Here is a 24,371-nt window from a genome sequence, read left to right on the forward strand (position 1 = left end):
AGGTTACTCTGAACGGTCCAGATGCCAATAAGCCAATAAACCAGGCTAGCACTTTCCTTCGCATACACACACACACTACTCCAGTAATCGCCCAGCTCGATTTTCGGCGACCCTGGCGAAACCTTTCCAGATGAATTGGGCTTCAGCAGTCCATGAAATACCCTCACCATTCCCGTCTAACTGCATTCAATCTCAGTTCCATGTCCACCAGCAGTACCCCATCGAATACAGTATCTTTGTTGGCGATCTGGCTCCAGAGACGAGCGACTTGGATCTTGTGGCCGTCTTTCGCAATCCGGTCCTCGGTCTGCGTAATGACCGTGAACCTAAATTCATTCGTCCTTTTCTCAGTTGTAAGAGCGCCAAAATTATGCTGGATCCAATCACTGGCGTATCCAGAGGTTATGGCTTCGTGAGGCGAGCCTTTAATTACCTCCTCAAATCACGCGTTGCGACTGACCGCCCTCAATAGGTTCACCGACGAGGCTGACCAACAACGTGCTCTCATCGAGATGCACGGTCTCTATTGCTTATCTAGGCCTAGTATGTGTCATGCAATATATGAGTATACCACATATACTCACTTATTTGCAGTGCGGGTATCACCAGCCACCGCGAAATTCAAGCCTCATACTCCGGCCCCCATATCTACGCAAATATTCTCCTCGCCTTTCCAAGTCACCCCGCAGTCTTCTGCTATTACCCTCACGCGACCTCTTTCAGGCAGTCGCCATACCAATACTATCAGTATCGCCAACGCTCCCAATCAGCATAAGAGCATTTTCTCACCTATTACTTCCTCCAGTCATGCAGCTGTCGTACCTAATATCACTACGCCTTCAACGTTCAGTTTGTTAGACAATAATTCGGATGGCTCGAGCAGCCCCGCGTCGGGCGCACGTTCATCTCCATCGAATGGTAGTCTGGCATCAACAGCCACCGTGTTCAGTGCAGGACCGGACGCAGATGTCAAATATCTCACTCAACAGAAATTCCCCTCAGACGAGAGTCCCACGTCACAAATACCAGTGCACTCGTTCTCCACTCATGGTCATAGTACATATTCGTACATTGCCCCCTCTACCGAAGTATCCAGTGCCGCCAGGTATATGCTTTCAGGGGAATCCTGGAAGCATCACGCCGTTCAAACGCTTGGTAATCTGATTGGACCGAATGGAGAGCAGTTGACGAGCACCGACCCGTATAATACTACCGTTTTTGTTGGGGGATTGTCGCCCATGATCAACGAGGACATATTACGAACCGTCTTCGCTCCTTTCGGAGATATTCACTATGTGCGCTTTTGACGCTCTCGTGAACCGCTTTTTTTCTGCTGATGATATTCTTAATATTTAAGGTGAAAGTTCCAGTTGGGAAGAATTGTGGGTTCGTGCAATTTGTGAGGAAGGCTGACGCAGAGAAGGCGATCAAAAGGATGCAAGGGTTCCCGATTGGCCCAAATAGGATGCGGTTGAGCTGGGGTAGGAGTCAATGTAAGTTGCGACGGAATGCCTTGCTGTATGCTTACACCTTACCCATTTCATGTCTTATAGACAAGGCAGCTCAAGCCGCCGCACACGCTGCCGCCTCGCGGTTACAAGGAACGTATGGGCCTCCGTCGAATTGCGCTGGTTATGATTACTCAGTTCCTCCTTCTCATGCTCACCTTCAACCCCAATCTTCCATCGCGTTCAATCAAGTCTCGTTCCAGAATCGGCGGTCGATTGATTCAGAACCCCTCGCCAGCGTTTACGTGAATAGTTTGACTCAGGAGCAAGTGGTACAGCCTCTGCAGAAGTCGACTAATGGCGGTTATATTGACGTTCCGGCCGCTGCAGGCGAAATGCAGCACGGTAGACAAATGGATGTCGGTTCACGCGGATTCGGCAACAGTACCGATTATCACCAACAAACGCAACACTCTTCGAAAGCGAAGTCTACAACCCACTGGCAGCAGCATGTCAACCAGGAGGGCTTGGCCTCCGTTCAACTTCACCTTCCCTCTCCACCCGGAAAAGGGTTATACACTGAGGAGAAGCTACGCGTTGCTTATTTGGCATCAAGAGAGGACGTCGGAAGTAGTAGCCAGGCTCGGTACAACTCGAATCATACAGACCTTGGGGATGTGTTTGATCATTCGTCGTTTCGGTACAAGCCTACCGCTGTTTCCGGTGGTTCAGTTGTTGGAGGGTCGTCCTTCTCCCCATTTTCCCCCGGTCCGAACGGTGTCTCAACTCCTCTCAATGGTGATGACCCTCCTACATCGCTTCAGAGGAGGGAGTCCGATGTTTCGGCCGCATTCCTTACATTATCCCCAACTACGGTACGGTCTAGCCTTCCAAGGTGCAGTGGCGTGAACGGGATACCTCAGGGCGCGGTTCCTTTGCCAGTACCCACACATAATAGTGGTGGTAACAGGAGGAATAATGGCAATGGCGTAGGACAGTACTACCAGCAATGTCATCACTATAACCCAGACGACTCCTTCGACAAGATGCATGATTTTAATGGTACTTTGGCGAGTTTGGACCTCGATTCTTCGCCTCATTTTCCGACTCTTGATTCGCCTATCTCGCAGTTCGGTGTCAGTGCCTGGATTATGAACATCACTTCTCAGACCAGGAACGGGTTGAAGAGCCCCGCCACTGGCTCCGAATCTGAGAGCGGTAGTACCAACTCTAAGCACTTATGACAGGGGAAGGTGAACGCTCCTTCACCTCGTGAAAATACTACGGAACCCTTCTTTTTTGTTTTTTCACCATCTCGATTGGAGGCTCATTGCTTCATGGCTACTTCCATGTTATTGCACTTCACATATCTCTCTTTCCCTCACACGTTTGACTGTTTTACGTTGTCTGCATAAGCTACGCCTACGCATCGCTTTTTTCTCCCTTCCCGCCCATCTCGTTCGCAAATCCACGAAAACCATATCTCTTAACATCTGCCTGTCATCACTCTCGATTTGTCTTAGCTTTTGACTCTTGTTTTGTTGTCCTGTTACCGTTCAGCTTTCCCGCTTCACTCTTTCGAGCTTTTTCGTCTTCTTTCTAGTTGATGTTTGGCATTCAGTTCTCGCTAAACCAATGTATTGTTTTCTTGTTGCAGTGTTCTTCAGCTGGCTGAATACCTGTCCCTTACATCTTCCGGCGAGCTACACTCCGTTCTCTCTGTTCCAGTATGCCTTTGTGCATGAGGCAAAATAGCGGGCGCCGAGACCAACATTTTGAGATCTGAAGGACGGTCGTTACGATTCCATTGCCTTCGCCGTACGCAAAATTTGCTCGAGTAGTAGCCATGGTCGGGATGTGAAAGAGGTTGTTTAAGAGAGACGGTTTCGTTGTGATATGTAGCATTGCATAGTTGCATAGTTATTCTGGTTCGAATCCTCCATATCACCTGTCATAATTTATCTGTAACTTACCCTTTACTTTCTACCTCATCGACGACAGGGAGAGGAGCTGGCTCTTTCCGTGTAAGCTCAGCCAAAGCATTCATGTTGCAGCCCTCCCGGATTACACTATGTTCCAGATGCAACGCTGGATTTCAACTCAACTCCCCACATTTTCCCTTCACATGGAGTGACATAAGAGCAAATTACTTCCCATCCCTTTCGGAAAGATCGCAAATTCACCGTTCTTTGGATGATGCTGCAGGCGAGCTGGAAAGATATGACCAGGAGATTGAGAGGGTAGTAGGAACCTTGCGACAGCTAGAGGAGGAGCGAGAACGTTTGGTGGGGATGATGGAGGGTGCTCGTGCGCTACTTTCGCCAGTGCGAAGACTTCCTTCAGAACTATTGCTTTCTGTTTTCTGTTTTCTTTTAGAACCAGAGGAATACTCACTCGCGATTTCAAAGTTTGGAAATGCGGTGTACTCCCCCACTTTCAATATCTCACGAACTTGCACGTTCTGGCGACGGATCGTTCATTCGAATCCAGACCTGTGGCGTTCCATCAGCGTGGATGTCGTTGGGATCGATGCCAAACGCAGGCTACTTAATCTTGTCTACGTCTATCTTGAAAACTCCCGGACATCCCCGCTGACTATCCAAATAACGGATAACGACTTCTCCCCAGACGATGGCCTGTATTTCAATACCATAGGAAATACTGGAGTAGACGTCATCAAGGCCTTGGTCAGGCATTCGGAACGATGGGTGAAGGTCGATCTACGGTTTAGGCAGGACATCTTCAGGATGTTGGAAGCAGGCTGTTTCCAGCTTCCCCATCTAGAGGAACTATCTATGCAATCGATACCACTCACCACGTCGATCCGTGCCGCATGTGCGAAAACGTCGACTCTGCAAACGCTCAAAGTCGATAGCTTTACGTATTACGGAATCGCGTTCCCATACCACACTCTCCAAGATCTTGTCGTAGGAGAGATCAAATCCTGTCAACTCTTCCTCAGGATGTTACCACTCTGTAACAACCTGAAGACTCTACGGGTCGATCGGTTCTGGGCCACTCGCAACCACGGTACCCTTTCCTCCGCGAGTCCATCTCTTCCGATAAACTGTATCCTTCTCGAGAGGTTGTCCCTGACCATAATACACTGGGAACGCTTATCCATGTTTTTTACCTCCGTAAGCCTTCCCTCTCTCACTGAAATCGAGTTGAAGTTGTCATACGAATTCGACAAATCACCATGGCCGTCGGAAGACTTTATCGAAATGATAAAGGGATCTCAATGCTCGTTGCGTCGGATAAAACTCCAACTTTGTCCCCTCTCAGACACCTATCTCCTCGAATTGTTTAGGTTGTCGCCCGAGCTAGAGGAATTTGCATTCGAGGAAGTGACTTGGATGACCTGCTTTACACCTCGACTGTTCTTTATTCTCACTCTGTCACCTGGCCCCGAGGAACTTCCAAAACCACCGCTACTACTTCCAAAGTTGACCAGGCTTTCTGTTCACGGCATGAAGACCTGGGATGAGTCGGATATGGCGGAGATCGGTTCCACGATGGTCGAGTCTCGTAGGAACGATGTGCTATTGGAGAGAGAACAGTGTTCCCGGCTTGAGGAAGCATCGCTGTCCTTTTATCCAGAAGTTTCCCTTGTCTCCCCGGCTTTCAATGCACACTTGTCGTCGTTCCGTTTGAGAGTTCTGGAGAATGACGGTCGCCTTTGAATGGAACCCACAGTCGGTTAGGTCAACTACAGGTCGTATCGTATGCTCTCGTTCTTACGATTTGTTGACCTACTTATAATTAAACCACAGATTTTTTTTTCATTATTACACAATTTCGTGGATTAACATCAACAGCTTGGGTTATATTGGTTATTATATATGGGCTTTTGTGTTTTCAGGGATGGACTCTTTAGAACCAGGTGAACTTGTAAATCCATAATCGAGCTTATGGTCTCCGTACCTCGATGTCCTTTAGCCGTCAACCGAGGACTCCCACCAATAGTCTACATGAGCACCATTGTTTCCTGCTCTTTCGTTTTAGACTGGCTTCAAGGGATGGATATCTGCTGGCTGAAACGGATGAAATCTCTCATATCACATTCTTTGGTAAATGCGATTGACGATAAGAAACGTCTCAGTTGAAGTCCCGGTCTGCGGGAAAGCAGGAGGCTTTGGGGGAAAGGGCGACATCGTTGGACGTATAATTACAGACCTCAAGAAGCCATGAATCCACAACTCATCCTTCCAACAAATCATGGATACCCCTCTTACTGGTAAACGTTCCCTTCGTATCGCGAAAGTTCCTTCCTACTCGCAGCGCCAGGGGGAATGCTAGGAGTCAAGAACTTGTTGAATGGAGTAGTAGCTGATGTCAGCAGATACACGCTCTTAATTAGTATCGCACAAGCTTATGACCCGGCTCTTTGTGCCGAGTTTTTGCATGTTTATACACCTGCTTGACTTGCACTCAGCCTTCAGCTTATAGGGGGTCTGCAGGTAGGGAACAGCAAGAATCACCCATGGGGGAAAAGTTTGTGTCCCTATCCATGTCACAGCATCAGTAAAACAGCAACAAGTTTTTCAAAGCTTTTTTGAACTTCATCATACTTGAACTTTTTCATGGTTTTTTGAGGCCAACTTTTCTCAGGTTATGGGAGGTTTTCATTACTTATGTCCTTATTGTACTTGTGCGGAACGTGTGAAACAATTCGGAACGAACTTCGTAAAAGTAGCTAAGTCATTTCAAAGTCTGATCATACTCCGCACATCACATGGTCTTGTTGACAAGTCGCATGATAATTTATTTTTTTCGTTTATTCTCTTCCTGCCCCTTCATCCATGATGTTCTCATAGGCCACTCGAAGTACTAGCAACCAACCCTCAAATTAAAGGTGTGTGCCCTTCATTCTCTAATTATGTTTCTCACTTTGTATTCAAGGTGGCCACTGGCCAGGCATTGTTAACACATCTCGTCAACATCTCGGTCTTGCCATGCGAAACTTGAAGCAACTTGAATTGTCATACCAGCCACTGGGGCCGAAAATTTCACCAATATTCAGGTAAGGTTATCCTTGTCCCTGCCGTGGCCTTTTACTTACTACTATATAGTACCAACTGGGATCGTGGACTGTGTAGTTGGCATCACCACACCCACTACTCAGGTATGTATATGGTATACCCTTGCCATTGTCTTTCAACTATACTAATTCTCATCTCTGATAGAATCTCTTCACTGCAAGAAGATGGTGTGCAAGGTGGTGGACCACAATACTTACAGTGATGTCTCAATTCTATTCTACTGGTACAAAAGGTTGTTAGTTATCTGTAATTTAGAAGAGAATTTTATATGCTATATTTTGACCATTCTCAATGTCTGATTGTACAGCAAGTATAAAGAAGTTGAGAAAAGTGTGCCAAGGAGCCCTGGTTTTTTGTTTCCTTATCCTCCTTGACAAGCTTTTTCATAAGAAGTGAACTTTTTAAAGTTATAGGACGTTCCTTGGAAAAGTACGTATACTTGTCTCCTTATCCTCCTTATTGTCCTTAAAAAACCACATAAGGAGGTTTGCTATTTTACTGATGAGGTGTGACCTGTTCTGTGAACCTGTGGAAAAACCACTATATCTTGTGTCAGAGGTATAACCCATTCTGCAAGCCCATTATTACCCATAGGAAAAAGTATAGTAGGGATGGACTTGTACAGGGTGGCTGACCCCATTCCAGCTCCATCCCACCAACCTAACTTTCCTATCTGTGGGTATGGCCCTGCTCTATTCTATGTCACAGGCGTGAGTTACAGGTTTTGACCTGAAAAAGTATAAATGTATTCTGTACCAAATCAGTACATGTTGGATGGCATGAATAGTAGGTAGAACTGGTACAGGACTTTGTACAGGTGGCTGACCCCATTCCACCCCTGTCCCATGCACAGAAAAACCTGCAACCTGTGGGAAAACCTACCAAGTTGGTACAGTTCAAGAAGGGAAGGGGAAGGGCCACAGAAACAGAACTGAACAGTGAGAGATGACAATTATTATAAAAAAGGAGTGTGGGAACATAGAAATTACCTAATAACAGCTGAATATAGATGTCAGTCACAGTAGGAATCAACAGAAACATAAAAAGTACTATGGTAAGGTAGACGACATTAATAATTCACCAATCCACGTGATCAAGTGTGACGACCCTTTTATATCCAAGTCCCGTACTTTTACCTCTTCCACCACTATTGTTCGTCGACCAGATACAAAATGTTAAATTTGCTTCTGGAGATCTATAGAGTTGAGTCAGAACAGTAAGTTGTGTCAAAAAAATCAATTAAAGGTTCTGATCTTGGCCTCCTGATACAGTTTTTAGCCCAGCATGGTGATTTCTGATGCCAGCCACAACAAAAGCACACCTTACACATCATGCCAACCTTGGAGGACCTGGAGAAGTGGTTCAGAGAAGAGATGAATGTGTCTTGGAGATCTCCAATGACTATTTGGAGGATTTCGAGGAATTGGGGCACTGGTAAACTTTCATAAGCCTTAGAAACCATGGCTAAATTCATTAAAAGTATATCAGAGACTTGAGATTAAATTGCAATGTCATACCACTTTGGAAGCAGCTATATAGTACTATTTAGCATGATTCTCCAGAAGAACTTTAGTGAAAAACAATGTGTAGTGAAGTAGAAAGATGAAAGGGCATTGAGTGGGCACCCCGATTACCCGATTTGGTGAAACGGTGACGCGTGACGGATGCCACGTGGGGTTGGTCGTCTACTGTACCTCAGACTCAGAGGGAGGGTGAAGTATTGCCCTCTCTATGTCGGATCTGATGACGGTCAGATGATAAATAAGGCAAGAGAATTCTACCGTATATTGAGTTACTCCGGCCTATTTATACTACAATACTTTCGGGCTACCAAGTCCATTTAACAGTGCCCTGTGGAAACCGTAAGACACAAATACAAGAGAAAAATACTAGACTACAGTGGCTGTAAATACATGCAGTCCAAAGGAAGTAAATAAGAGTCCGAAAATGTAAGAGCACTGGTCCGGCTCCAAAGCACAGTCGGCTCGGCGAGAATGATGTAAGTGTCCGAGAATCAGAGAGAAACATACAAGTACAAATGCCCGGATAACAAGGGGACTCGTGCACATGGCAAATTTCAATCTCCGCTTTAATTTACCCCGGTCCTGTCGCATAGATCATTTTTTCAAGATAATCGCGACACTGGATGACTTCCCGTAAGGATTATTTGTAGATATCGTTGCAAATAACGCTAGAAATCATCGGAGATATCTTAAGCGAGTGATACCTGGCAACAAATACCAGAATCTGAACATCAGGGCATGTTCTAAATCCTTGAATCTAGAAAGGCCTAGCGACCCCTTTCTAAACCGTTTTTGCTGCAATATTTCGTTAAGCGAGGTGAGTCCACATGATTTCCAGCCCAGATATGGAAGTCTTGTCCGCGCTTACACCCTTGGCGAGCTACCACACGTGTGATAAATCCGAGCACTTCATGCAAAATTCCAGCATTGCGGGAGGCATCTGCAAATAATTCGACAATTTCACAATTTGCAATTTACATCAAAACTTTTATTTGAAAGGAGATTATTTGCACATCCTTACGGGAAGTCATCCACTTCTCCCATAATATAAGGATCCCTCATCTCCTCTCGAAAACCAAAATCATCCTCAACGCTTGCGCGGAAGAGACGTGGCGGGAAACACACGGCGCCGTTCCACTTCGCTGTTTTTGGTGCACCCCTCGCATTCAGAGAGGGAAGGCCTTCAAGGAGCGTATACTTAGCCTGCCTCGACGGAGAGGCACATCTGCCTGTGGATAAGGAGCGCCGAATCTCTCCCGAAGACACGATTGATAAAAGATTAAAGATTTGTGGAACTTAAGCTTGGCTATGGTCTGCAGGGTCCCGAAGAAACAGAAAAAATGTGTCACTCCTCCTTCACCATACCTTGTTGTCACCCTTAAGGATTCCTTTCCTGTAGGATTACAGATTCTTGCTCATTTTCTCGTCTATAAGTGATGTCCAGTCGTCTCAGATAACCATGTACAACTCCCCGGTCTATGCGTTGTACCTATTGAAGAAAGCCGCAACAGCACCTTATCCACTTCTTCAAGTAACGTTCGCGGAAAGGTGCAACGGAGGGCAGGATGAGGTGATAGGTCGTCAACGTCGTCAATCGAGGGGCGGGTGTTGGCAGGAAACGTCAAAATTTCGGGTGGAAAGCTTGGATATGCCAACTGGTATCGGGTTGATGAGTCCACAACAGGCTCTAGGCACCAAACCGACGAAATCAGGACTTGAAGGATAGACACGCACCTTCGACGCTGACATTCTCTCCCTTCTAGATGGACCTGGCAAGCCTTCATCTTCATTCACGATATTCGACGCGCTCTTGTCCAAACGCTGTTACGTACGTCACTGCGATACTAGCCTGCCTACTTGACCCATGTAATCTATGTGCCCACCAATTGGTTCGTTCGGTCCTGAATTGAAACTGGGTTTGTTGCGTCAGATTATTTGTACTTCTGGTCACTTGATGAGGTTGAAATTTCCATTTGGTGATGGAAATAAGAGCAAGACGCGTCGTTTGCCCAGAGCGAGCATCAGCGACGACTCCGAACATCGTTCCAGCTATCAGCAAGGGCTATTCATGGCCACTTTATTATCCATTTAATTGTTCTGTTCAAGTTGTTCATTCTCGACGACGATGTCAAGTTTGTTAACGGAGATCTTTGGCGCTGCCATTGCCGTAACATTGGTTTTGGCGATCACCAAGTACTGGCATGGCCGGTTTACCAAGTTGCCTCTACCACCAGGACCACCGCAAAAATGGATATCTGGAAATCTACAGCAACTCCCCAAGTTCCAGCCATGGTTTACTTACGCTGAATGGAGCAAGGTTTACGGTGCGTAATGCGTGGTCTTGAAGATAGGTGGAAAGTTTACCTAGTGAAACAGGTCCAATCTTTCATTTTCGAGCATTCACAATCAACACAATCGTGTTGAACAACGGAAAGGCTGCTCTGGATCTTCTCGAGTCTCGTTCCAGCATTTACTCCGATAGGCAAACATCTGTTATGCTCGACATTCTCGCTGGGAGGCAGTTAAGCGTCTCGAGGGTCAAGTTCGATCACCCGCGTTTTCGTACATACCGACGAATGTTGAATTCCGCACTGAATCGGGAGGCAGCAAAAGCGTATCAAGACATACAGACTGAAGAGGTCCATACCCTACTTCGAGGGCTCGCAAAAACTCCCCAGGAATTCCTCGTATTGCTAAGGAGGTTCGTATACAACATTCACGCAATTGACATATAAGCAAACTCATTAATCGCCACAGGAATGCCGGAGCTGTAACTCTGAAGTTGGCTTACGGTTATCAAGTAACCTCCAACAACGACGAATTTGTCTCTCAAGTTGATAATGCGTTCATATATTTCGGGAAGAAAATGTCAAGGCTTTTTCTAGTAGATTTCTTCCCCATCTGTACGCATCGTATTTTCTTTTCATCGCATCTTCTCGCGAATAACACTCGATAGTGCGCTTTGTTCCATCTTGGTTCCCGGGAGCAGAGTTCAAGACCATCGCGAAAGAATTCAAGGACGCTAAAGTGGATGACTATCCATTCCAATGGGCCAGGTCACGGATGGTGAGTGTTTTCCTGCCCTTAGATTCTGCACACCAGTCGAATAATCATACTGCGCAGAAATCCGGTGACTTCGAGGAGTCATTCACCTCTAGGTTTCTGCTTCCGGAAGACGGACGCGTCCTTACGGAAGAAGAGGAAGACATTGTCAAGTTTTGCGATGCTGGGATTTATGCTGGAGGCGCGGATACTGTACGGTTTCCATTGCTGTTATGATCAACGATCCGATCTCTCATTTCAAGCAAAGACCGTCTCCGTTATGACTACATTTATTTTTCTCATGGTCAGGCATCCCGAAGTGATGAAAAAGGCCCAAGCAGATATTGATCGTATAACCAATAAAGAACGCTTTCCGAATTTCGGTGACCAGGAGTTGCTTCCATATATCACCGCCATCATCAAGGAGGTTCAGCGTTGGGCTCCTACTGCGCCTCTGGGTAAGTGTATTTTTCTTATGTTACTCCTGCCTTGAACTCTTGTCAGGTGTACCTCACCGAGTGATCCAAGATGACGAATACAATGGATTCCGCATTCCCAAGGGTAGTACGATCATCGCTAACATTTGGTGCGTATCATCTTCCACCAGCCACCAAAAGAATAGCTCTGAGTAGTATTTCTCAGGGCGATCACTCGCGACACAGATATCTATCCTAACCCAGAAGTCTTCGACCCTCAGAGACATCTGGGAGACCATCCGCAGGCCAATCCGTTCAAGTTTGTTTATGGGTTCGGAAGGAGGATATGTCCTGGCGCCCATTTTGCTGAACAGTCGCTGTTTCTGAATATCGTCAGCATTCTCGCTGTTTTTGATATTCTTCCAGAGTTAGACAGCAGCGGAAAGCCTGTTGAGCCACCTGTAGAGTTTACTGGTGGAATCACTGCGTCAGCTGTTTCTTCCCTCTTTGTATTTTCTGGTGTACTCAATGTTTTGGTTCTGTTCTTTAGACATATTAAGCCTTTTGAATGTAGGATTGTTCCCCGTGTGCCGCAGTTGTTGGAGACGTTGGGAATCTAAACTCGAGCCAAACTATATCAGTTGTAGTACGTGACAAAGCACAAGAGCCCCACACAGGTGTACATGCGCCAAAGACTAGTCCTACATCTTCTTGGAATGGGGACTTGAGCCTCCAGCGACGGAACCTACTTCAGATGCTTCCACCGGAAACTCACAATGGTAAGGCAGAACCGGAATGCGGTTCTGAGAACAATATTACAGCCAATAAGGAGTCCCGCGGGCTACACAGGACAACAGATCGACTTAGGGCTGGAAATTTGGTCACCGTAATTGGAAGGTCATCAAAGATAAGTTACCGCTGTCACCACATTAGATTCAAATATGATCATGACCGTGACTACTGAGATGAGGGTACGGGGAGTGATTGGTTTAAAGGGGGAAAGGGGGTGATAAATGCGAAGCTTCCTTAGTCGCCGCTCACGACGAGCACGAGCGACGTGAACACTGTCTTCGACCATTTGCTTGTAGTAAGGGATACTTGTTGTCATGTTGTCGTAGACCACTCAAGGACCGAAAACGACCCTGTTTGCAACCTTGACAGACCCACATCGTGAAGATAAGAAAAAGCTGAGGACTCGTATGCAAGGAATGGGAAGAACCTGAACCTAGAAGTGATATATGTGTTTGAAGAGAAGCGATAAGCTACGTGGGTGTCGAAGCATTAATATCATTGACCGCGATTGACCCATCGTGGTATTGGTACCATCGACAGGACGTCGTGCTGAGAGGGCTCAGGGAAAATTGGTCAAGTCAACTTAGCTCGATATTCTACCACTAACTGAGAAATCTATTAGCAAGAAAAAGGGCACGACCAGCTTCGAATTTGGGGAGGAAGTGAACAACAGGTACCAGTCACTTGTCAAACACAAGCGATGGTGGACTGTATGGAGACAAGCGTGAGAGGCCAACCATTTGAGTCCTAGGCAAGTCCACAACAACGTCGCTATCGTTCGCGGGTAGATGAGAAGGATAAGAGTACACAGATATCATATACCACCACTCAAATGCTGTTAACGAAAACGAGGGAAAAAAACGAGAAAGGATTGTTGAAAGGATTGTTGAACGATGCTTTGACTTTAATTTTTCCTCACACTCTTCCTCCTCGGTGCCCTACCGGTATAATCGCCGTCATCATCGTCGCCTCCTCTAGCTTTTCTCTTCGTTCCCCTCAATGACGTGCGGCGTTTCGACCTGGATTTACCATAGTCCGACCCGTCATCCTCGTAGTTGTCTTCTGAGGATTCTTCGGACTCTTGATAAACATCGCTTTCATCCTCTTCATCGTCCTCCACAGGCTTCTTCTTCGGTGACTTGGTGTTCGCAGTAGCCCTTTTCGTTCTAGCTGGTGCCGCTCTGGTTTTCGGTGTGCTCCGTTCCCCAGATTTCGCTTTCGGAGTCGCAACCGCAGTCGAAGGCATCTTCTTGTCAAGTTCTAATGCGTCCCAACCGCCCTTTTCGGCCATGAGAACGATAGTGTTCCAGGCCGTCTCATCTACACGCTGTACACTAAGCCGTCCACGCGTAACTAGGTCCATAGCTAATATATCATAATTCAAAAGTTGTCAGAAAAGGCGTTAAAGAGAAGGCGGGTGACCATACGCTACTCACATTTGATTGCCCTGACGCCTTCTTCTCCAATGTAAGCAACCTTTTCGGGAATATCGCTGGCTGAGGAGCAGTTCGAGATGAATCGTAAGAGTGAGAGCGGAATGAAGTGATCTGCTCGGGATTTGAATGTCAAGTCGACCATAAACCACTTTGGGGAATCTTTATTCGATTTCTGTAAGGGACTATTTGGTATCGTCGTGGGCGTAGAGGATGGCACTGTGAACACACTGGGTCATAGTATGGGTGGGTTCTACACAGTGGGAGAGGCAAGTAGGTTTAGTTATTGGAGGGTCATGGAGAAACGTACTCGTCCCATGCTGTATCTGAAGTACTGGATCAATCAACGGGGAATATTGAAGATAACTGTTCTTCACTGACAGTCCGGATACGCTTCTTTAGAGACCTATATTGATCCCTCTCGGTCAAAAGCACATACCAATAGAAGGAGAAACAGTGAAAACGTACCTCAGAGAATGCCGCTACCCCTACAAAAAGTTCTCGTTTTGTTGATCTCTTCCCTTCAACTCAACCCAAAAAATGATACGAACCAGGATTCTTGCAATTCGAGTGATAGAACAAGGCCTTTGGAAGAACCGTTCAGATTTGTAGACTGTAGATCTTGTACATGTTTCACCTTTTCACCGACTTTCATTTCTTTCATTAGATTCCGTGCCTCGTAGTTTCTGACGCCTTCCCAAGCAGATGTTTTGACGGATTCGAATTCATCTACGCTGAACTGATGGAGGTGAGGATTACGCCAACACTGCAGTCCATTGGATCTACCTTGACGTCTTTTCCTTTGACGATTCGTGAGTCTGGTTCAGCTTTGAGGAGCCAGAAATTGGACATATTGGGAGCGTGGTTCAACTTCAAGGACTGAACTTAACCAAGCCGTAAGCGCGCGTCTCGTGATGCATTATGGAGCAAATTAAAAGTTCATCGAGCTCTCCGGGTAAGTAGGCTTTTACCGTTGTTCAGCTCATCCCGCAATGCAATGAATCAGTATAAGTGCATGCAAACCCCTGACACTTTTGGTCACCTTTCTACTTTCTCTTAATTATGCCATGTAATCCCCGACCCCGCAAGATTACACTGATCATGAATGTCAGGATCTCAGGCTGTGGGTGGCGGCATAGTCTCGTTGATAGCCTCGACGCATTCCGAATGCGCGTCTGAAGATTGACTTGCAACGAGGACCTAGACTCTGAGACGTGCGTTTGACCGAACTTGATCGACAGGCTAGAGTATAAACTTGCCAAGGCAAGCCCTAGCAGATTGAAGTCTTCAAGTTACAAGTTCAAGCTGCAAATGAGAAACGTGGGGAGATGATCAGAGCTCTACATGTACAGGAACGCTGGGCTACAAGTAAGACTAGAATTCATGCTGCTGAAGTGAAGTACCATACGGGACCTGAATTATAGCTAGGTCGTAGTAGAGCGCCTAGAAGCCATGGGGATCTTGCAGTTATTTGGGCATCCGCTCCCATATGAACTCCTTCTCTTCACCTATATCGAAAAAGTCTCGCACATCCTGCAAAAATTTCGGGTCTTTGCTCAAGTCCAAGAATTTCTGGCTCCTGTTGGATAAAATGTAAAACCGTGCGCCAACACGGGTCCTCGACTGGAAGTTGTTAAGGGGAATACACCCAAGGCCGTGGATTTTCCTGATTACCACATTGGGTCAGCATGATTCCATTTGTATCCAGTCAAAATGGGACATACCCTAGGTTTGGATTCTTCGTATACAGCGGGGTGTAGTGTCTCACCGCCTTCATGTAGGCATCCAGACCTTCGTCCGGTATATCTGGGATCTTTTTCTGCAGCTCCTTGAAAGTAAACGTCACTCCAAGATGGTAAGGGGGATAGGTTTTACTCTGCAGACCGGGGGTTTGGGTTATGGGTGTTTCTCTGGAAATTGGGACATTCTCAGGCTGAATGCTGAAGCTTCAGCCCCTATGAATGGCATGAGGAAGATTACATGATGAACTATATATCATTCTCAAAAGTGAGCACCTGAAAGGCGATGAAAAAACATATTTTTAACGAGGAGTTACTTCTTCAAGCTATCATTGAAGATACCAGTCTGGTCCGACGTGCAGGAGAAAGGTCGGTGGGAGTAGGAAGAGTGGAGTACAATTATTTGCCATTCAGTCATGATCAAGCGAAAATGTGGCGAGCTATAACAATCATCATTCTGTGGTTGTCTAGATTAACTGTATTCCATCTCAGGACACTCTTTATCGGAGGTGTAGCGGAGAATTCGGAAGCCTAAATGTTTCAAATTTTGGCAGCCGAATGTTTTGCATCAGACACACACTGCCCCCTCCTTGATGTCTACATAAAGGGTTCGTTCGTAACTTATTCTATTCTCAGTCAGCTTTGAAAGCCCCCATCTCATACGTTTCCCCTCTTCATCTTAGCTCCTTTGCCATGGTTCCTCCGAAAGCTTTTGTCTTCATCCTCACAGCATTAATTACTGCAGTCGCTGTGCGAGCTGATGCTACACCGATCGAACCAGGGCCAGGATCCGTATTCAAACAGGGAGGCGAGTGTCATACCGCTTGGACGGGAGACAAGGATGGAAAATGGGCGAACATGGCAATTCAGCTCATGACAGGCGCGGATCTCAAGATGGTTCACCTTACTAGTACGCCTTTGCTTTTATTCAGACCTCAAAGGTCTATACTCACCTCTCATCAATGTTAGCCGTGGCTACGGGGTTGGACGGTAACCAGGACGGGAGCTTCCAGTTTATTTGCCCTGAGGTGAGTTTACGCCTTATCATCCGGATCATGCTATGTTGTTGAACACCCAATCTCCAGGTCGATCCTTACTCCGCCATCTACTTTTTACAATTCTCTTCCCCACAGAGCTCCGGCTTCCAATGGGCCACTCGTTTCACGATTGCAGACAAGGACGGAAAGTCGGTACCCCCTCCTGAGGCCACTCAACCCGATGGAAGGAGTGTACCTTGGGGAACCGGAAGGCTTGTGAATCCTTCCGACGCTAGACCTCCTCCAGATTTCCAAAATGCGAGTTCTTCCTCCAATTCCAGTTCCAGTTCCAGCGCTAGCCAAAGTAGCAGCAGTGCCGGTGCTGATCCATCGTCGATAATGTCTTCTGCCTCGATCCCTGTCCAGACTCCTACGAGGATGACCACCGCGAGCAACACACAAGGCGGCCGGACTACTGGCAGTCCTTCTGCAGGAAATGCCAACACGAATGGCACCGCCGGAAACAACAACGACAACGGCGCTCTCTCTATGGAGTACGGTGGTGCCTGGATGGTGGTTTTCATGTTTGCATCAACATTTGCGCTCTACCTGTGACGTTTCGGGGAGTTCCATACTCCAGCAACTTATCCTATCTATTGTCTTCATTATGAATTGAGAATCAATCGTTGGTCCACCACGGTTATGGATAGCCCCCAGGGATACCCTCTATTCAGGCCAAGACTTTTGTTCGTTTGGGCGGTAGCTTGATTTCTACTAGTACCCTTCGGTTCGATCATATATCTTCAGTGTACCTCGGGGCGTTTTTAGTAATCAGCGACCGTGCATGCAGAACACCTTCTGGTTCTGTACAGGCTTACGACGAGGTCCGACAGTGCCTCCATGTGCGCCCAAATACCGACACCTGACTCGTCTAATAAGATGCTGCGGCCCTGTCAAGAGCGTGTCCTAGCCTTGTCGGGAAATATCGGTTTGGAATGTTCCTGATAGCCAAAACTTCTCAGGTGGGATTCGGAAAGTTTGTTGCAAACCTCATATAGAGTCACACTCAGCGGCTCAAAGCGCAGTACCCCACATAGATAGATGGATATGAAAGCTGTAGAAGTCAATTGGTGAATAGTGGAGTTGAAGCTGTTAAAATCGGGGAAAACGGAGTACGCCGGAAGGCAGGCGCTTGGGCGAGCCGGCGGCTCGGGCGGGTGCATGGTCTCACGAGCTGCTGCGGTTCTTCGAGCTTTCATTAATCATTTATAAAGGGGATCTACATTCGTTCTCACCTTGTAAAACACCCTCCTGAACATCGGCCATCATGTCCCACAATGGTGTTGACCGCAAAGACCGTGCTCCCAGCGAGCTTTCCGACTCTCATAGGAACGTTGTCGACCATGAATCTCCTCATGGTAGGTGTTTCGTTTAACATCACGGGCTATGAATCAAACCTAACGCAATTACCTATTCTTCCAAGTCACTGACGATGTTGCAGGACCCAGCAAACTCACGTCTCAACAGCCTGGGAGGTCTCATATGATTCAGGTTCAGCCGTTGAAGAGGAGTGAAATGCAGGTGATTTTATCGTGTTTGCTGCTTGTTTCGATTGTAATCTGAATTCTCCTTACCTCCAGCCCTCTTACGCTCAAGATCTTGGTACAGTTGAGGTAAACTCAAGCCAATGATTGTCAACAAGAACGAAATGTCTTATGCGAATTGATATAGGTTACCCATGGTATCTATGGTTCGTTGCTCAACGCACTGGGGTCCTGTGTTGGAATCTTTGGAATGGTTCCCTGCTGCCCATGCCCTAATCCTTTCCGTGACGTCCAGCAAGGTTTGTGCCGTTCCCAGGTATATTTTTAAACCGTTTTTTTTTTCTCAAGCTCGTGCACAGGATCGGTCGGATTGGTCTCACGGTTCGGAAAGTTCTACAAGTCTGTCGACCCGGGTCTTGTGCAAGTCAATGTCTGTACTGAATCGCTGCGCATTGTGGATGTCAAGATCCAGATCAGTGCCATAGGAAGACAAACAGTCATGTAAGTACCATTCAATACTCTTAGCTTACCATTCTTACAGTTCCTCAAAATTAGAACTCGTGACAACGTCAATGTCGAGATGTACGTCATAGTCTCTGGACGAAATCACCAGAAACCGTTACTTACTGTATCCATCACACCCACAGTGACTCTGTTATTTACTTCCAGATTTGCAACCCCTACCGTGCGGCGTTCGGCATCACGGATCTACGGCAAGCCCTCATAGAACGAGCACAAACCACCCTTCGTCATGTTGTTGGTGCACGTGCGGTTCAATCTGTTGTCACTGAACGTGAAGCCATCGCATTCGAGATCGCAGAAATCGTTGGCGATATTGCAGACAAGTGGGGTGTTGCTATTGAGGGTATCTTGATTAAAGATATCATCTTCAGCCCTGAAGTTTCTGCCAGCTTGAGTTCGGCTGCCCAACAGAAGAGGATTGGAGAGAGTAAAGTCATTGCTGCGAGAGCGGAAGTCGATGCTGCTAGATTGATGAGGCAGGCAGCAGATATTCTTGCCAGCCCGGCAGCTATGCAGATCCGTCAATTGGAAGCTCGTAAGTCATACATCCCAGTTATACTTGGTAGTGTGAGTCTAGACTGTCACTCGGTGTTCCCCCCTCATAGTGCAACAAATGGCCAAGTCCGGCAACAGCAAAGTTATCTTTGTTCCCATGCAGCTACAAAGCGACATCTCACATCAATTGGCGAGTGGATCTGGGTCAGGACTGAACGCCATAGTTCGAAACGAGAGCAGCGATGGTCAGGATGGAATAGGAAAGGTGGGATTATTAAACAGTGTTTCCGAGATGTGAAGGAAGCTGAATTAAAGCCCTCTCTCAATCTTCCTTATCACCCTCACCCTTTTCCTGTTTCTTCCATAAAAGTCATGAATGTCCAACATAAGTTCTTTTTTGATATGCCGTTACCTTCCCCTCTCCTATCCTCCACAGTTTATTTATTATTGTTATACTTGTTATGCAGTTCAGGACCAGCACTCACGTCCTTTTAATGCGTTGCGTTTACGGCGACTTTACCTTCTTTACGTTAGTTTTTTCGATGTTACTGTATCGTTTCAATCCTCTGTTCTTCTACGTCTACAGCCGCTTGTACTTCCACGTTGTTACTGTACTGAATGTGCAAACCTTGATTACACGCCGTCAATTCGACTTTCTCACGACTGTCCTGTCTGTCCTGTCAGCAGTGGAATCCATTGTTTCCGCTCCGTCTGGCTGTGGCGAATATTGATAGATCAGCGATGGTGAGAGCTACGAAAAGCTGTAGATCTCAAGTTTACTACTCACAACCATGACTGGCAGAAACGGGGAGCTTTTTCCACTCGGGAGAAGTTCTTCGTTTACTAGTAGCCTCCTCTCGGACTCCAATCGCACAACCAATTCCTCTGTGGGTACAATGGTAGGACCAGGATCGGTTGCCGGGAAAGCAATATATAGATTGGGAAAGATTACGCTCAAGGGAGTCGAACAAGTCGCCATATACCGAAGGTTGTCTACAATCTCATCTCATTTTCCTCATTGGGACTCCTCAAATGTGAACGGCATCGAGCAAATGTATATTGACTTATTGGAACTATCGAGGCGGGTCACAAATTACAATCCCCCGACTCCCCCCCCCTTCTTATCACTGTTGTTCTTAGACCAGACATGTACTCGAAAGGAATTCGCTTTCAGGCATTAGCGATGATCCTCGCGCAGATTGGATCCAGGAATACCAGATATCTTTTGAATGCACTCACTCGCTTTCCGGTGATCGAAATCGGCCATCTTATTGCGGATATAATATCCCATTTTGACCCTATATCGTGCGGAACCTTCTTTGATTCCCGTATCCTCCATCTAAATCTCACATTCGCTAGGTCGTCTCATCATGCGGATGTTGCAAAGGACCCAATTCTCAAGGCATATATGGAGAGTTCACCTGAACGAGTGGAAAACTCGATTATACCTTTCTTGGACTTTCTCTCCCAGATTGTTACACTTGACGAGGACCGTTGTGATGTCGTCCTGGCGAATGGGGTTTTGGACATGATGCTTGGACTTTACGTGACCGACTTTCAGGACGTCCTAGCACCTCGAGACTTCCCAAGGTCCGCTATGAAGTCTTCACTACTAGAAGCTTGTAACTCGCTCTTCATGACCGTCCTTGTCAAGGGTTATGGGTCGGAACTGATCAACAAGCATGCAGTATCCATTCTATGGCCTTTCCGCCCTGCGCTGGAGTTTGTGACGCATGATACTGAGCATCGTCGGTCAAAGCGCAAAGTATATTGGGATGTGTCGAGTAGGGATTACATCCTGTGGAGAGTCCGCACAATCCAGGATATGTTGTTTGACCCTTCCAGTGTTTTCGATTTGGATACATTCCTCGACGCTGTAATGGACTGCCTGATCTTTGTGATGAGGTAAATCCGTCCCCGCTGTAAACGGGCTGATTTTGACATTGTGCATTACTAGTTCTGACGAGGACACTTCACACCGAGGCTTGCGCTGCCTCTATATTGCAATTGCCCGTGGCGGTCACGCTAGTAAACCTATAAGTGTGGCTACTGCCGTTCATTTGTATTTATCCAAAGGAGAGGAGGGATTGGATGTGGCCTCCATGTTGAAGTGTATAGCTGATGTGTTGTTTGGCCTTCTGTAAGGTTTCACTGTTCTCAGAAGGCTGCCATTCTCATTGTCCATCAGATCTCCAACCCCTCGCGTCGTCGAGTTATTCACTTTCGAGAACGATCCGTCAGACCGTATTCCCGACGTTCTGAGGGCCTTTATCGACTTCTTCGCTTCTTTAGCTAGGAAAAGTGAAGAATACCATAAACTCATTACCGAAACCGGGATCATTCGGATCGGCAGAGAAAGGTTGACAATGCTGGAGAACGCAAACCTGGGTTTTTTCATATTCTAGTTTCAGACTCTATGTCGTAAGGAGCCAACATATGTAGTATTTACTTATGCCCACTCTAGAGTTTTGGTGGCGCGATCCAGACTGGATATCCAGTGAAAAGACCTCCAGATGGTTTTCACTTTTCCGGACGATATATCTCTTGTACGTGTATGAGGTGAGATGTGGTGCTCTTTCATTCCATTCATCGGTCCAGGACTCGTTAGAAGACTCCCACTTCGGGAGCATCTCTTACCCTGCGATTTACCGGTGCTATCGCGATCGGCGCAGCATCGGGGAATGTTAATGAGCGCTGAGCGCTGAGCCACGATGATGCGGACTTCCTTGTACATGTACAGTCATCCCGTCTATGTCTATTTAGTGTAGACTGACTCCACTTGTCAGAGTGACTGTCGAAAGCAGCTGGTTGGGTTGCTGAACATAAATTGCGACATTTATCTTGAACACGATGAGTGATCTATATCTAGTCGCGCTATTCCCATTAACCCCTTTGCAACCTTGTAAGTGGGATTCGTTATGAAGCCGACCGTGGCCTGAATGGGAGACAAGCTAAAAATGTCTTTGGATCATCCCATAGTGTGTGTTTGTCGCACGTGATTAATATTTGGAACCGTCCATGTCGATAACGTGGTGAGGTAGCTTGAAATTGCCACGTGCGTTGGCCAATAAAAAGTACACCCAGTGTATAAGATCTAGCACCTAGTCTTTTGTTGTCCGAAATAACATAGTACAGCGGCTGTTGTGAAGCATGCACGCATCAAATATGTCAAGGATTGCACTGCATACGACAAGTATTTTGATGGCCACTTGCTTGTACAAATCGAGGCAAGTCTATTTCCCGCGCCTGCTAGACCGTATGATAACTCGTCAAAGTAATCGTCAACTCGTCCATGTACCAATATCGCTGCCCAACAGTTTTGCCCTTCCCCTTCTTCCCTTGCTGAACACCATCACCAACAAGATCGCCACGTCTCAACAATTGAACCCATGTGCCACCGAGACCCATACCGACGCGCAGCTGCTCACCAATGGATGGCAAGACAACAATTGAGATAGAGTCGGTGGCGGGTTTGAATGGTTTTATTCCTGACGTGGGAGAGTAAACGAGCTTGACCTTTTCCTGTTCTTGACCGAGTTCCACACCAACGTTCTCTTTCGACTGTTGCTCAAAGACAACTTTCTCTTGGATGACAACAACGCCTGTGGAGGCCTCCAAGATTCTCGGAAGGACGCCCTCGGGCTCCTGAGATCCGTCATCCCACCCTAACCACGGCTCCAATTCGACTTTGTAGAATCTGCTCGTAAGCTCTGCTTCAACGGCAAGGGGATCCCCATAGGCGTCGCAAGACGTGAATGGATTCGCTGTCAATTTCTGCTGCATGGCTGGAGGGGCAGTAATACCCTTAACCTTCCTAACGCTCCATTCGACAATCCCGGTCTGGTGAGTCATGGGAAGAGTAGTCGGACCAAGGAGTGGAAAGAGGGTACGCGGGGGAGGAAGAGTCCACTCTACTGAGTCGTTATCAGCCTGTACATGGTCAGAACCCCAGGTGTCGGCTTCGCAATCCTCCCAGCCGTTGAGGGACTTGGTATCGATGGGAGGATGGCTCCATGAAGTGCCAGCGCCCGTATCGCCCGTAGGTGTTGGGAATCCGTTTGGGTTCGTTTCGTCCGGATTGGATGCAGACTCTTCAGCCATTCTTTGTATGTCTTCAACGTCATTTGTGGTAACCGGCCCAAAATCTCTCTCCTTTCGGATCCGATAAAACACTGTGAGAGTGCCGTTGAAATCGTCCGGAAGAATCCTAGCCAGCTTGGATGTGAGTGGTAGTTCAATCAGAGCGACCTCGACGGTTTTCTGCGCTTCTCGGAATGCATCGTCACCTTTCTTGTCAGCAAAGACTCGATTTCGAAGGAGGTAGTTGAAAAAGGCAGAAAGCAGTTTAGGGAGAATAAAAAGATAGCGTTCGGTACTAGAGGCAATTGGATTAGTGCCGCTGTAGGAGGTACAGGATAACAACTTACAAATGTAGCCCTTGCTTTCGCAAATGACTGGAGAGGAAGATCCGAACTGATTTGTCTGGATTTTTCAAGAATACCAACGTCTTATCAATCGTACCGCTGTAGCTTTCTTCGATATCACCGTGATTTGCACCTGCTGCCGATGGTTGGTGAGGAGGTACGCAAGCATTGTCATCAGGATGGTCTTCATCGAAGTCATCCTCCTCTCCTTCATCTTTCTTTGTGGTGCGACTTTGAGTGGAATCGAGTTGTCCGATGTAAGTCTGGAACTGTAAGAAAGAAGAGCTTGAGCAAAAGTGGTGATATCCAAAAGTAAAACATAATTCAAGTACCTGATCCCATAGCGTGCGTACGCCTAAATGATTCGAAGGCCAGGCTCGATTCTTGTTGAAATCCTGAACCGCTTTTTGGAAACGTTCCAACCTGGGGATCGTTCTAATCGACGCGCGTTGAGTTCAGGTTCAACACTGAACGAGGCGATCTTACGGATTATAATCAAGCAACCTCGCAGATTCGTCAAAGTCTTCCCATTCCTCCCACCACTCTCTTTTCTTCGAGCCAGAACCTCGAGAGGCATTTGCAGATGACTTTGCGGGACCAAGATGATTCAAAATGGCAGGCGTGGCATCTGTCTTGCATCTGTCCGTAGAGTGCTGTACTAACAGACCTATCGTGAATATACCCAATGTGTCCACTTCTTTCCCGGACACTGCGCCTTTGCATATACCACGCTCCTTGAAATCCTTAAAGGAGGTAATAACCGCGTCCGGTGGTACGGTAGGAAACGGAGGAAACGTGAAAGCATGTGCAGTAGCCGGTTTCTTGCCAGGTGGTCCGGACATGATCCTGGAGGGGAAACTGGTTATCTGATGTTCATTTTATACCGCCAGAGGATAAGGTTGCGAAATGAAAGAAAGGCTTTGATGCTGCGCTTGCGTCTGGTGGACATGGACATGCGTTGATGGTGGTAGAGG

At 47.0% G+C, this 24,371-nt stretch overlaps 9 protein-coding genes across 9 annotated transcripts; 7 read left to right on the top strand and 2 right to left on the bottom strand.

Moving 5' to 3' along the window:
• Positions 1-130: 130 nt before the first annotated feature.
• Positions 131-2,661, top strand: E1B28_004863 (uncharacterized protein; the record flags this gene model as incomplete). Its single annotated transcript, XM_043149384.1, has 6 exons — positions 131-417; positions 473-543; positions 595-1,295; positions 1,358-1,493; positions 1,554-2,510; positions 2,579-2,661. 6 exons carry the CDS (start codon positions 131-133, stop codon positions 2,659-2,661), a joined length of 2,235 nt encoding a protein of 744 aa, XP_043013990.1.
• Positions 2,662-3,493: 832 nt separating this feature from the next.
• E1B28_004864 (uncharacterized protein) lies at positions 3,494-5,131 on the top strand (the record flags this gene model as incomplete). The annotated part of the gene is made up of 1 exon (XM_043149385.1): positions 3,494-5,131. The coding sequence occupies one exon, from the start codon at positions 3,494-3,496 to the stop codon at positions 5,129-5,131; it is 1,638 nt and encodes a 545-aa protein (XP_043013991.1).
• A 4,190-nt stretch (positions 5,132-9,321) lies between these two features.
• E1B28_004865 (uncharacterized protein) lies at positions 9,322-9,739 on the top strand (the record flags this gene model as incomplete). Its single annotated transcript, XM_043149386.1, has 2 exons — positions 9,322-9,408; positions 9,458-9,739. The coding sequence occupies 2 exons, from the start codon at positions 9,322-9,324 to the stop codon at positions 9,737-9,739; spliced, it is 369 nt and encodes a 122-aa protein (XP_043013992.1).
• Positions 9,740-10,138: 399 nt separating this feature from the next.
• Positions 10,139-12,091, top strand: E1B28_004866 (uncharacterized protein; the record flags this gene model as incomplete). Its single annotated transcript, XM_043149387.1, has 9 exons — positions 10,139-10,337; positions 10,390-10,714; positions 10,771-10,916; positions 10,970-11,079; positions 11,137-11,268; positions 11,324-11,513; positions 11,560-11,641; positions 11,698-11,958; positions 12,022-12,091. The coding sequence occupies 9 exons, from the start codon at positions 10,139-10,141 to the stop codon at positions 12,089-12,091; spliced, it is 1,515 nt and encodes a 504-aa protein (XP_043013993.1).
• A 590-nt stretch (positions 12,092-12,681) lies between these two features.
• Positions 12,682-14,644, bottom strand: E1B28_004867 (uncharacterized protein). The gene is made up of 9 exons (XM_043149388.1): positions 14,483-14,644; positions 14,334-14,435; positions 14,248-14,281; positions 14,165-14,184; positions 14,078-14,102; positions 14,007-14,022; positions 13,928-13,949; positions 13,700-13,871; positions 12,682-13,628 (listed from the first exon to the last, which is right to left on the bottom strand). Exons 1-9 carry the CDS (start codon positions 14,546-14,548, stop codon positions 13,168-13,170), a joined length of 918 nt encoding a protein of 305 aa, XP_043013994.1. The 5' UTR covers positions 14,549-14,644; the 3' UTR covers positions 12,682-13,167.
• Positions 14,645-16,128: 1,484 nt separating this feature from the next.
• On the top strand, positions 16,129-17,027 carry E1B28_004868 (uncharacterized protein; the record flags this gene model as incomplete). The annotated part of the gene is made up of 3 exons (XM_043149389.1): positions 16,129-16,345; positions 16,405-16,463; positions 16,521-17,027. 3 exons carry the CDS (start codon positions 16,129-16,131, stop codon positions 17,025-17,027), a joined length of 783 nt encoding a protein of 260 aa, XP_043013995.1.
• A 712-nt stretch (positions 17,028-17,739) lies between these two features.
• Positions 17,740-19,271, top strand: E1B28_004869 (uncharacterized protein; the record flags this gene model as incomplete). The annotated part of the gene is made up of 8 exons (XM_043149390.1): positions 17,740-17,830; positions 17,896-17,993; positions 18,053-18,085; positions 18,144-18,255; positions 18,316-18,457; positions 18,512-18,538; positions 18,604-19,013; positions 19,084-19,271. The coding sequence occupies 8 exons, from the start codon at positions 17,740-17,742 to the stop codon at positions 19,269-19,271; spliced, it is 1,101 nt and encodes a 366-aa protein (XP_043013996.1).
• Positions 19,272-19,869: 598 nt separating this feature from the next.
• Positions 19,870-21,378, top strand: E1B28_004870 (uncharacterized protein; the record flags this gene model as incomplete). The annotated part of the gene is made up of 5 exons (XM_043149391.1): positions 19,870-20,054; positions 20,114-20,278; positions 20,333-20,878; positions 20,931-21,113; positions 21,162-21,378. The coding sequence occupies 5 exons, from the start codon at positions 19,870-19,872 to the stop codon at positions 21,376-21,378; spliced, it is 1,296 nt and encodes a 431-aa protein (XP_043013997.1).
• An 844-nt stretch (positions 21,379-22,222) lies between these two features.
• E1B28_004871 (uncharacterized protein) lies at positions 22,223-24,239 on the bottom strand (the record flags this gene model as incomplete). Its single annotated transcript, XM_043149392.1, has 4 exons — positions 22,223-23,348; positions 23,401-23,666; positions 23,730-23,832; positions 23,884-24,239. The coding sequence occupies 4 exons, from the start codon at positions 24,237-24,239 to the stop codon at positions 22,223-22,225; spliced, it is 1,851 nt and encodes a 616-aa protein (XP_043013998.1).
• Positions 24,240-24,371: the final 132 nt, after the last annotated feature.

Source organism: Marasmius oreades, chromosome 2, assembly GCF_018924745.1.
Source record: "Marasmius oreades isolate 03SP1 chromosome 2, whole genome shotgun sequence".
Lineage (NCBI taxonomy): Eukaryota > Fungi > Basidiomycota > Agaricomycetes > Agaricales > Marasmiaceae > Marasmius > Marasmius oreades.